Raw genomic sequence first — 12,906 nt, 5'->3', positions numbered from 1 at the left:
GCGAAGTTTAGCTCTAACCCTAATCAAACACGCATGAGTTTGCTAATCAGTGTCTTCAGGATCATTAGAAAATCACAGGCAGGTGTGTTCAATTAGAGTCGGAGCTAAACTCTGCAGGAAACTGGATCTCGCGAGCCAAAAGATAAACTAAAGGAGCCAAAGATAAACTAAATAATAGTTGTCAAAAATTACATAATCAAGAACCTAATATTAGAAATAATATTAGAAAATAATCTAGGATCTATACACCTTTTCCTTGAAATGCAGAAGTAAGATAAGATAAGACTTTAAATTTATTAGCCATTAAAAAACCAAGAACAAAGGTTTTAAATGGTACAGTAAATGGTAAGAATATTTTCCTGAAAAAACAGTTTGTTCATGAATACGATAATAAATAAAAAGCAGTTGATAAGAAATAGCCTACCAGTTTGCAATGTCATGCATCAAAAAGGAGCTAAAATAACTGGAATTGAATGACACCGGAAACTTTTTTATTCATTTGAATATGACGTCTAAAACGAATAAGGACTATAGTGATACCAGTGGGCCTATAAATATTGCTAAATACATATTTTAATGGAATTATCTTATAGTCTGAAGGGGGTGTTTGCAAGAGTACCAGCAACACACACACACACACACACACACAAAATTGAAGTGGCTTGTCGCTGCAAAAGTGCTGGTGGTCAGAGTTCCCCTCGGTAGGGTCCCTATGGTGAGGCAGTGCTTGATCGCTGAAGGAATACTGGGAGTGAGTGAGCGAGCGCTCTTGCGGAGTTACAAACTGGATGGAGCCGATTGAAGTAGGCTAGATACTTTAGTTATAATAAGTGGATTTTGACAGCGGATCTCTGGCTTCAGTCTGACAGCGTTTCCTACTGGATCTAATAGCGTGCCCACTGGAGAAAATAAATCTTTATCTGCAAGAAACATAGCTGGCATGCGCTAATATGGAAACCAAACCATTCTTGTCTCTAGGTGAGTTGGACTCTAGGGAAATATGGTTTCTATTATGTTAACTCTGATGTCACGCAGAGGTAGCTACAGACATCTACCAGTTTCTGCTCAGAAGTACTGAACGAGTTGAAACTCTAAATGTTTACGCTAGTGCCTTAAACATGTTGTCCTCGAAATAGTAGCATTTCTTAATTTTTCGTGGGCAGGTAATGGGAATGAAATAAAAGTAACAAGCAAGCGTGCTCGTAGAGTTAATAAAATGATGATGAGCGAGATTTCCATGTAAGTTTAAATGCTATGATATTATCACTATACTAATAAGATAAGTGTTATTAGGTAAGTTAAGGTGTGTGACTAATAATTCATGTAGTGTAGACTCGATGACTTCTGTCAAACAGTTAATGTTAACAGTTTATTGAAGCGCGCTTATTCTTCAGTTGTGCGCTGTCACATTTATCACTCTAAACGCCTATGGCAAGCTGTTTCAACAATTATTTCTGTAAACGAACAAGCATTTCTTTCTACTTCTCTAGTACCTTTTTATGCGTTTAATTATGTATTTGCTAGTCACTATATTAACAATGACAACTGGTAACTATTTCATTGTTACTGGTGATAAGTAGGTTTTTAATTATTTGAATTATTCTTTTTTTATGTCATTTAATTCAGTGGAAATCTACTCACTTTAGACTAGTGTGTATTCCAGTTGTTATAGGTTGAACTGATTTTACTAGTAATTTATCTGGTGCAAATAACCTACTTCAAACTTTTCAAATGATTATTAATGTATTTTTCCAATCCAGTTTTCTTAGTACTAATTTAATAGACACTTCTGCCTATTTATTAACTGTTCTTTGTATTCTTTTTGTTACTGGTAATATTTGAATCTTACTATAAAGTGACCACAAAGAAGCAATTCTGACTAGTCTTCACATATAGCAAGTAAAAAAGCAACTTAGTGAGATAATTGCTATTGTAGCAAATGGGACAAATGCTAGTGTCTTGTGAAGAAGGTCTAAAATCTAATATATAAGTAGTAGTAAAGCTGAAATAGATAGGTGCTATTTGAATAGTTACAAATAATGCTGATTTATAATGGAATACATATGGCTATTAGTCAGAAGTGGATAGATTATATCTGAACTACAGTTCCCATTAGAATTCAATGGCAAAATGGCAACATAATAGTTACTTTGCACTACTGGAGTAGCAACTAGTAACAAAAGACTAGCAAAGGAAAAAGTACTGTTGACCCTAATCAAATTAGATGCCATACTGAATTTAACAGGAATTAAAACTAGCCTATAAAGGATAAACTTGGAGTCTTTACAATGGCAAAATATATCATCATTAAAACTCCTGGCATACACTTTATTTACATGTATTTACTCTATTAGTAGATATGCACCTATTGCAATTTTTTGTCTGATTACGATTTCTGAGTTTTGTTAGTCAGATTTTTGTTGATTTAGATTTTTTTTTCTAAGAACTATAATTGACAGCATATACAAACAAAAATCTACTTTTCTTCAATGCAAAGTTTATTACACAACATGCCTTCTCTTTCTTAACTATTTAACATTCCAAAACTGTATGTGTTTAACTGCATAAAGACGGGCATTTTGACATAATTTGATATGTATTTGAAAGTTTTAGCTCAGTTAGCCACTCACTTTGGTATTTTTGGCTCACAAGCTGTTTGAGACTGACCGCGGATTGTGCGCTCCACTAATATAGATCAGTGATGTTGCGTGCACTTTTGGTGTAAGCGCGAAACGTGCAGGAATTACTAAAATAATGCGCAGTACAAGCACTATTTAACCGGTGTGAATGAGACATGTGTGAGAGAGAAGGGATCGTCGGAGAGAAGAGAGCGAGAATGTGTGGCAGACATTATTGCCTGTGCCACTGGTAACGAAATGGATCGGCTCAAAATCAGAAAGAAGTAAGACTGATTGGCCAGTAACCCATCCGGGCTGATGATGAGGAATCTCTAATCATTGTATCTCGAACTATAAGTAATAGAAAAGTAATATAAAAGTAGTCCATTTAAAGAAATAAATGTTAAAATGGCTTGCCATAAAAGCTCAACAAATCAATGCCAGCACACTTCAGTAGTTATCTCAACCACTTCAAAGGCTGGTCCAGCAGGCTCTGAGTCCAGATGAGAATTGAGAATTTAACTAGATCTCTCAGATTTATTAAGGTCTTTCTTTTCTTCGATTTGCTTGGTAATTATGTGCTGCATCATGATAGAGTGCATTAGTAATCTGTTCTTACCAGAGTTTTTCCTACACCACATCAGCCTCTTTTAACTCTCAAATGAGATGACTTACTCATGATGACTGTAGCCACTAAGATTTTTAGAGTAATAACTCATGACATATGTGATGGTACAGAGCTTGTTGTGTAAACTTGCACTGAAATTGTATTGCAACAATATTAATTTTCCAAGCCACCTATTTATACATTCCTTCTGCATGTTGGAGTCCCACTGTAAACAGCGAGTTGAGTTTTGAGGCTTAATGTGCACAACTTTAATGGCATTTTAAAAGTTTACTCTCTATAGGTCTCTGGGGGCCACAACCTTTCCCTGGAGCGTCCCAAGTCCATGAGCGTTATTAAGAAATAGAGGGTCCCATTGTAAGAAGTCCCATCTGTGGTAGTGAGGGGGCTGTATACGGGATGCCGGACCACCCCAATAAAAGAGAACCAGTTTGGTTTATGGCAGGACAGTTTTGTGTTTCTGAAGAGGTGATTGGTCCTTTGTGAATGTCTGCAGCTGTCAGTTTTATAAGAGTGGCTTTAAAGAGAAAGTTAATTGCTTAAAGTGACAGCGTCTCTCAGACACCCTCCAGCCACTGTCTGTGTCCAAATCAAAAGCAGTGTGGGGTGTTTCTAGACAGAATTACACAGAAGGCCAAACTGCACTTGAGAAAGTTTTTCTGAATTGTCAGGTGATACACACACTTTGGAGGGGGAGCGAGTGTTTAGATCTCTTGTTTCACTGTTGTACAAACTGTTGCAATTTAAGCATCAGCTCTTAAAGCCTTTTGAAAGTGATGAGTGATGGCAGAGGAGGTATATTTGATCTACTGCCCTGTTAATCATTTGCTCTATGCAGTGTATGCATGGCTCCTTGATAAAGGCAACTCTGCACCTTGTACTGTGGATCTTGTTTGGTTGCATACATTTAGAGTATGTTTACAGTGTAACAGTAGGCACCAAAGTCTGAGATCACACTGAAAATCTGGATTTATATATTTTTTATTTTTAACATGGAAATAAACTAAGAGTTAAATATTTTGAAACATTAAAAATGAAGAAACATTATGAAGTTGAATAAATACTATGAAAGCTGTTTTTGTCACATAATAAAAAAAAAAATGGTGATTGTGATTTTTTTTATCTCACAATTCAGCCTTTTTTGAGAAAAATATTTTGGATGAGTTTGTATCTCACAGTTCTGTTTCCAACACAGAATAAAACAATAAAAAGGTAATTGCAACTTTATATATCATAATTTTCTAGCAATCGTGAGTTTGTATTTCACAATTCAGACATTTCAGAATTGCACGTTTATATCTCTCAATTATGAGTTTTTACCTTGGCGTTCTATAAACAACAACAACAACAAAAACACTAAGAACTGTATGGGGAAAAAAATGGTTGGCAGAATGGTTAGGCTTTTTTGTGGCATTGAATATGTGAGTCCTTGTGGAGTTTAGCCTGAGTCCTTCTGTAATTAAAGCAAAAGAAAGACAAATCAGTCACTAAAACAGTGATGAATATTTGTCATTTATCAGTTCAGCGTAATTTTTGTATTCATAAAATAAAATAATCGTGTTGGTTTAGCTAATTAACCAAATGTACTTACTAGGGGTTTGGGTTCGCTGATAGAAAATATCATAAACCTGATAGAAAATCTATACAATATATACAAAGTCTATACAATGTCCTCACTTAGAAGGGGAAACTATCATGTGTGTGTGTGTGTGTGTGGGCATGTTTTTGTGACATCAGGACACAACTTTGTATAATGACATAGGTGTGACACAGGTATTACAAGGAGAGGGTGACTTATGAGGACATAAACCCCATTTTTCTAGTTTTTTTTTTTTTTGAGAAAGTAAAAATGCACAAAGTTTCCTGTGAGGGTTAGGTTTAGGGGTAGGGTTGGTGTAGGGCCATAGAATATACAGTTTGTACAGTATAAAAACCATTACGCCTATGGGATGTCCCCACTTTTCACAAAAACAAACGTGAGTGAGTGAGTATGTGTGTGTGTGTGTGTGTGTGTGTTTGATTTGTAAAATATTTATGTAGGTGGATTATGTCATCAGCAGCAAACCTCAGACAAATTGAAAATAGCATGCATTAACAACTTCTTTAAGAGAGTGTTTTAGGCCAGTAAAGTTCCTTTTTCTCTGGTGCGGTGTTAATGGGATTACACATGACCTTATGCATGGCAATTCAGTTTAACTTAATGGATTTGGAGAATCTAAAGAATGTACAATACTCTTCCATCCCCACTTTCCATCTTTATGGCACAATAAGTACCGTGTCATTTAGAGTGTGAAGGATGTGTGTGTGTGTGTGTGTGTGTGTGTGTGGACTGTAGACTCGTCTGAATTAAATGCTGCACATTGTCTAGGGGCAGGTCACCGCCAGTGTAATTATCTAATATGTTTAAGTCTGTGTCTATCTTTGTTTTTGCGTGCAGCAACAGACAAGTTAATGAGAGGTCCAGCTGTCTAATTACCAGGTGCAAACTTATGAGGTCAACTTCTTTAGTGCACATGACACTGATATTTACAAGCTGATCTCTGTCTGTGGTTGAGCTGAGTATAGTGTATGCAAGGCCTGTTTCGGGCTGCGCATACAAGCAGTATGTAAGCAAAGCAGCAGTAACATGCCAAGCGTTTATGCTGTCCCCCCAAAAGTGATATGTATTCAGTAGGTTTTTTGCTTTATTATTACACAATTCAGCAAGTAAACATTAAACTTAAAGGGGTCATATAATTGAACCTTTTCCAAAGGGATATGTTTATAAAAAATTAGTCAACCATGCCCTTCTAAAACGTCTCGTCCTAACACGCCCCCACGTCTACATCACAATGTGGGAAGATTTGCATAATTCCACCCAAAGGTTCATGCAAAGAAAGAAGGCGTGACTTTTATTCTCGCTGTTGCTGCCGCTGCCATGCTTTTTTTTTTTATAAGGAAACGCTGTGTGTTTCCTTGTAAAAGCAAAACTACTTTGTTTGGCCTTCCGAAAGAGGACACAACTAGAAACCAGTGGTTAAATTGTATTTACAACAGTGTTCCAGAACAGTTCAACCCAAATATTGAGATGTGTGCAGTGCATATTATGGAGGACTGTATCCTAATCCTAGGAGAGAAGAGTACAATGCAGACTGTTCTGACTCACGGTCTGTAAGTACGTTTACATATTTAAAGGATTTGCCACTGATGATTCAAACACGAGTTTTGAACGGTGTAGAGTAGCGCTTGTTGTTTTTCATTTCTCATTAAATGTGTGTGAAGACGTTGTGCATTGCAAATCTGTGAATGAATGTTCCGAAGTGAAGTAAACTTCAACAGATTTCCCCTGCTCAGGGAGTAGGGAGCAATGAACACTGTGTAGAGACCATGTCAATTAGAACACAGTTCATGCACGGAGCTCACTTCTAATGAGCTGATTATCTGAATCAGGTGTGTTAACAAAGAGAGACGTGTGAATTATGCAGAGTTGTGGGGCACGAGGACTGGAATTGAGAACCGCTGGTATTGTCATTATAATCCGTAATTATGTCACCACTGGATGCAACAAATGCCTTGTTTGGGTTTGGGTTTGGGTTTTAGTGTTTTGTCACAGTATAGCAAGGGGCGTAACATTTCCGTCAATGTACAGTATGTGGAAAATAATGTGTATTTTGATACCTGAACCACATAAACACATTTTATTACTCCAAATACACAAAATAATCATATGACCCCTTTAAATCAAAGTATTGAGCCATTATAAATGACATTTACAAAATGTTTCTACTTCAAATGAACGCTGTTCTTTCAGCTTTCTATTAATCAATGTTTTTTTTATATCACAGATTCCTTAGAAATAACTGTTGTCAACATTGATAATATGAAATGGTTCTTGAGCACCAAATCATAATTTTGAGTGATTTCTGAAGGATCCTGTTACACCAAAATGTCTTAGGACAACTTTGATTCACTTTTATGATCCACTTCAAATGTTGACTACTGTATATTAAAGAAAGAGCTAATTAAGTTGAAATTATATTTTATAATATTACTATTTTTATTTTAAGAGACTTTCAAAAGCATAAAAAAAACGCCTCTCTATTTTTTTTTCATCACTTATGTTATGTTAAGCTCACCCTTGTGCATATGGTTTAATGCTTTCATCTGGTTTATGTGTTTTGTTCCAGACAGTACATTCTACAAAGTGCAAGTCTGAACATATCGTAACTTAAACCTCTACTGACTGTAAATACTGTCCATAAAAACCTACTATGTCTGCTTAAGGTATCCTTTCCTCCCTTTTCGCCTTTCACTGCTCTTTTCGTCTCCTCATCCTGTACACACTCCACTTCTTTTGAAGGATATGTTACAGGCCGAATGCAGAACAGTCAGTAATTCAGATAAGATCTGATGGAGATATGGATCTTGCATTTCTTCTCCCATGAGAGCAGCAAATTATACACACCGAAAAATTCCATTAAGCAGCAACGGGGCCCCCAAACTACTGTTCATGTGATACTCAAACAGGTGTTATTTGCTGCACTTACACCCTACAGGACAGACGGATCCAATTTGCACCCTGGAGGAGACGGCCATTTGAAAGGAAGTTCAGTTCCTCTGAGTCACTGGCTTGTTTTAGAATCGCCTGTAGTGCGATTCTGTTTTATATATATCTTTGATAATTAGTTAAATCATTGCTATTTTAGAAAAAATACTTTATGACATTTAATATAGAAAAAGGCCTTTTAAGGGTGTCAATATTAATTTACCCTCATGTTGTTTTTAAACCTTTAAGACTTTCTTTCTTCTGTGGAACAACTGATGACACAATTTTCTAATTTGGGTGAACCGTCCCTGAAAATTACAGCAAAACTGCTTATCCACAGACTGAGGCTAAAAAATGAAACGCAGATTAGTAATGGCAACTCAGGTGTCACACAAATTATGGTTCCTACTGGACATGCTGGGAGTATTTTTATGCTTAGATTGCTATGTCCATGCAAGCGTGAGCTTCTGTCCCTCTTCATGCTCCACATATGAGCTCTGTTGACAGGAGACACACTTGCGCTATGTGTCTTTAGCTCTGTTACCATCATAGTAATGAGCATCTACCACCACATATGTGTTTGCTAAATCACTTTTTCTGACATTAAAGAATTTTGAAGGCTGTTCAAAGCACTTTGAAAGCTCAATGCTGATGCAACACTTTTGGTTGCCTTCCCTTCATGTCTATGCAAATACCTCATATATAGACCCATTTCAAGTTTCCATGTGAGGTTGCCTCTATAGATTTCATTATAAACTTGATATATTTCATAACACATGCTCAGAACATATATTAAAGGGCCTGCAAGCCTGGGTTATAAGCAAATACTGGTTTTGAATAATACTGACTTCTCTTCTTATGTAAATTGCATTAAAAATGGAGACTGGAGCTTTCAATCTTCAAAACCGGCACACCATAAAAGTATCATAAAAGTTGTCTAGACGTCTTCATTCTATTTTAGGTCTTTTAAAGCCATAGCAGTGCAATTTAAGTATATATACATTTTATTATAGTATTTATTAATATTTTAAATTAACTTTTTTTTTTTTTACAGTTTTCATTTCAATTATAGTTTAAGTATTTTTTTTTATTTTATTATTTTTTTTATTTTTTGTTGAGTTCTTCTATTTAGCTTTTATTTTTATTTCACTTTTAGTACTTCAACTTAAACTTATTGAATGTTTTCGCGTGTATATCAAAATTTTGAATAGTTGTTGTTCCAGTTTTAGTTTAGTTTAGTTACAATGAACCATAGATAACTTTATAACCAGACACCACAAAAAAATATTGACATCTTCTTTAGCTCTGTATGATGTGAGAGAACAGTTAAGTCTGACTAATGATTTTTTTGGCATTGTGTGATTTGCTCTCAATGATTATTTAGTAAAATATATGTACTGTTTTTTTTTTTTAAACCAACAGTGGTTTAAAATACTTTATACGTTATATTTACATGTCAAATGCTAAATTAAATGAATGTTAAACCTTTTTATTGAAATGTGTCCTTCTAAAGCTGCAGTTTACGTCAGTTCTCACTTATGAAGGTCATACTTTCATTATAAATGAAAAATGTCTGACAAATCTGCAACTTTACCAAGATGAGGACAAGATTTGCTTTTACATTCTCCTTTTTTATATTCTCAGAAGCAAGATTCTTTCCCAAGTTTTCATTAAACTTTGCATTGTCAGAGAACATAGAAGATTGTCATTTACAACAGCACTGAACATTGTTAGGCTACTATTTCTCTCCACTTCTGTACTGCACTGGTAATTGCAACAAATGTTGACTGTGTAAATGTGCCAGCTTCATTTTGTACCTAATAACATAACTGAATCATGACTCATGTGGTTAGATTGGTCCAATAGCTGTTGCATGACAATTTAAAAAGAGGAAGACAATGTGTTTTCCCTTTTTATGATTTTTACATTAAACAGTTAAAAATCAATGTTATTTTTTATGTATTTAATATTAGTTTTTAATGAGAAATGGCACTTGGAGTGTATTCTCTGGCTGTAGGTGTCACTTCACTTTAAAATGATGTGTGGCTTTGACACATGACACCTTCTCATGTTCATGTAAAGTTCATGTTCGTTTGTGTCTAATATGCGTTTGCCCCAAGGTGACACTCTTTCTCTGGAAGAGAACTGGAGGTGCATAACTGACCAGATCTCATTCCAGCTCTAATACCTTGAGGCCTTGAGAACCCCCCAAATTCACCTTCAATCCAAACACTTTCTGGTTTGCCTAATTAATTAGCTTGCCCAAGTAAACTCATTAAAACAGATCCTGAAGGGCACTGCGATCTGTCCACCTTTTCTTCAGTAGGAGACATTTTTACATTATTCATTCAGTACAATCTGTTTTTAGAGCGTAATTAGGATGTGTGATTCCCAACATGGCTGCAGTCCCTAAAGCATTGCGTCTTTCAAATGAAATCATGGCATCGCTTTTTGATTTCATTTGAGATGATTGTGTTCACAGAATGAGAGATGCTTTGTCCTCCTCATCCTTGCTTTAAAACTCAACCTCTGTGCGGTTGGAGTGTGTTTTGTGTATGACATCATTGTAGATTGGATATAGGTTTTTGTTTCTTCCTTGGGCGTGAAAGATAAGACTGAATTGTGCTATACATTTCTTTCGGCTTTTTTACGCTTGTACGTTTCCTTCCAGACTTATTTAGATGTCTCTGGGGTGAAGTTGCACGTTAAAGAATGTTTAGGAACAAATGAACCTTTCACCCTTTGCCCTCTTCCGGTCAGATGATTTTCCGAGCCATCAGACCCATCCGATTTAATTGTTTTGTAATGTGATACAGCATCAGGACCTAATGTCGATGGAATGATATGATATTCCATCATTCTTTTCGCTGTATTTTTCCTGTCAGAGCTTTTCCGAGTGATGCAACCGATGGCATGTTTTGCAGGACGGGACATGAAGCGTTCGCTGTCTTCTTTTTACACTTTTTTCCACTCGCCGGTTTATTTTCCCTCCGAGTTGTTTACATTGGTGAGTGTGTGATTTGGTACAGCAGGAAGTCATAAGAGAACAATGAGGAGGCGAGGAACAGGATGTGAGAGCGATGCGTCTGTGTGTATGTGTGTGCCTGGAAGGGGGGCTATTTACCTGCTGGAGACACAGCTCTAATCGGCTCCTGAGATGAGAACATGCATAAACGCATGCTAATTAATGCATACCAGTTATCTGCTTTCATGTCAAATAACCATTTGAGTAAATAGGGCTCTAGTGTGTGCATGTTTATGAAGGAGTGGATTACAAGAGATTAGAGGTAATTGTAACTGAGACTAAATTGAAGCTGAAAACGCTGTGATATTATCGAGAAGTAGTGAGAGATTTGTTATGGAATGTTGAAAAATAAATAAATGCAGGACAAGGGACTTGGTTCTTTGCATCAGTTGTTTATTGGATATTGCTATGTTGGCATTATTCAAAAATGGCTTGCAACCAAACATCTGAAAACGCTTAAACCACTTTGCTGCATATGTGTAAAATGTCATAGAATCTCACTTAGATGATACTGATAGACCAGACTTAAAAATAGTCTTACACTATTCTTCTGGTATCCTCATTTTAGTTGAAAAATATCCCACCTAGGTCGGGAGGTGCATCTACTGTAGGTTGTAATGTTCATTCCATGTAGGGTCAAAAACGCCACTGTCAACATTTTTTTGTCGCATGGCAGCAAATGCAAAGTGTAAGTGGCCTAAAAAATGTAAGTAGCCTATTCTGTAATCTTTGCAGATTGTGCGAAGTAGCATTAGTCTTTAGCAACACTGTGAAAATGATTAGCAACCATAGATATATGGGTACGGTATGAGACACATGAGTAAACATGAATCTTTGTTTTCACAGTTCACACTGCAATGCAAAAACAGCATTTTTAAACTGATCCACTTGGTAAACCATCTTTAAAAGCTACTCAGTGTAGAAAAAAGGCCAAAATACAGAGCATTTTTTTTCATATTTATCTGGATTGTTTGTTGACATATTTATGACATTTTGATGAATACATTTTTGTAAAAACTGAATTATATACACAGATAAATCATTCATAGTAAGATCTATAACAAGCATTTAAAAAATAGATAGTGTGAAATTTCATATCATGCCAAAAATTCTCCTGTGCTTCGAAAGAGCAATCTCTGAGAATTTCGAATAAGGTTTAGAGGGAGACTGAGTTGAGCAGCTTCTCCAGCACACTAACTGTCCTTCATTCTCCCTGTTAGATCTGCTCTGATGATCTATATCAAATATACCTATATTTCTTGTAAATAATAATTATAACATCTTCTGAGGAACTCATCCAATTATTTCCAATCCTCTGGTTGCTTCCAGTATTCCACATTGCCCTATATAATTCTTCCCCACTGCATAATTAATGTTAGGATTGTAAGCAAGCCAAATATTTCCTAAAATTTATTCTTGGTATAGCCAACATACTTTCCAAATGAACTCAGCTCACAGGCCCTCATGTGTCTTACACCAGGGATATATGGACCTCATCGCTAGCGAAGCAGGCAGACTGAAAAATGGATGGCACATTCTGTAGTCAGCCAATCATATATCTAGAAAAGAGTGTGTGCGTGTGTTTACACATGTGCTTGCTGGTTATTTTAAGTGTGAGCGGTCAGATGTTCAAGACTGAATTTGTTGTTTTGTATTGATGACGTCAGTTATTAAAAGCCTTTCCACAGTATTTTTCCACATAATTTCATTGAACCGTTGCTGTTGAGTGGCAGACTGGTGTATCTATGGAGAGATTAATGGACAGGACGCTCCAACAGACATAAACTCTCCACGCTCTTCCTTCCATAGGAAATAGAAAAAAATGGGCTGATGAAAATATTGGAGTAGATTTCAATAAGCTGGAGCTTTTTTGTCATTGGTCTGCAAGCTCTTCTCTCGTTGAACTTATTTCACTTTATTTTCCTATTTTAACATTTCCTCTCTCATATTTGGATTTGAGTGATCCAGTTATCAGGAAGTTTCTTACGTCAGGGGACTCAAATTTTGGAAATGTTTAAAAACCTTCTTTTCAGACTTCTCATAGTCCTCGGCATTGAATAATTTAACAAGCTCATATTGAAATTATCATGCGCATCCCGTCAATAAATCTGGT

The 12,906-nt window shown here is 36.1% G+C and overlaps 1 protein-coding gene across 2 annotated transcripts in view; it reads left to right on the top strand.

Moving 5' to 3' along the window:
- Positions 1-751: 751 nt before the first annotated feature.
- rxrab (retinoid x receptor, alpha b) overlaps positions 752-12,906 on the top strand; it is a 56,687-nt gene continuing 44,532 nt past the window's right edge. The window contains exon 1 of one of the 2 annotated variants that reach the window (XM_052555411.1): positions 752-978. In XM_052555411.1, the coding sequence (XP_052411371.1) occupies positions 951-978 (28 nt within the window). In that variant the 5' untranslated portion in view covers positions 752-950. The remainder of the gene's footprint in view (positions 979-12,906) is intronic. The other variant, XM_052555410.1, reaches the window with a different exon arrangement.

The sequence above is a fragment of the Carassius gibelio genome, chromosome B5 (genome assembly GCF_023724105.1).
Source record: "Carassius gibelio isolate Cgi1373 ecotype wild population from Czech Republic chromosome B5, carGib1.2-hapl.c, whole genome shotgun sequence".
NCBI lineage: Eukaryota > Metazoa > Chordata > Actinopteri > Cypriniformes > Cyprinidae > Carassius > Carassius gibelio.
Note: the sequence above shows the minus strand (reverse complement) of the source record. Positions and strands in the feature narration are given on the sequence as shown.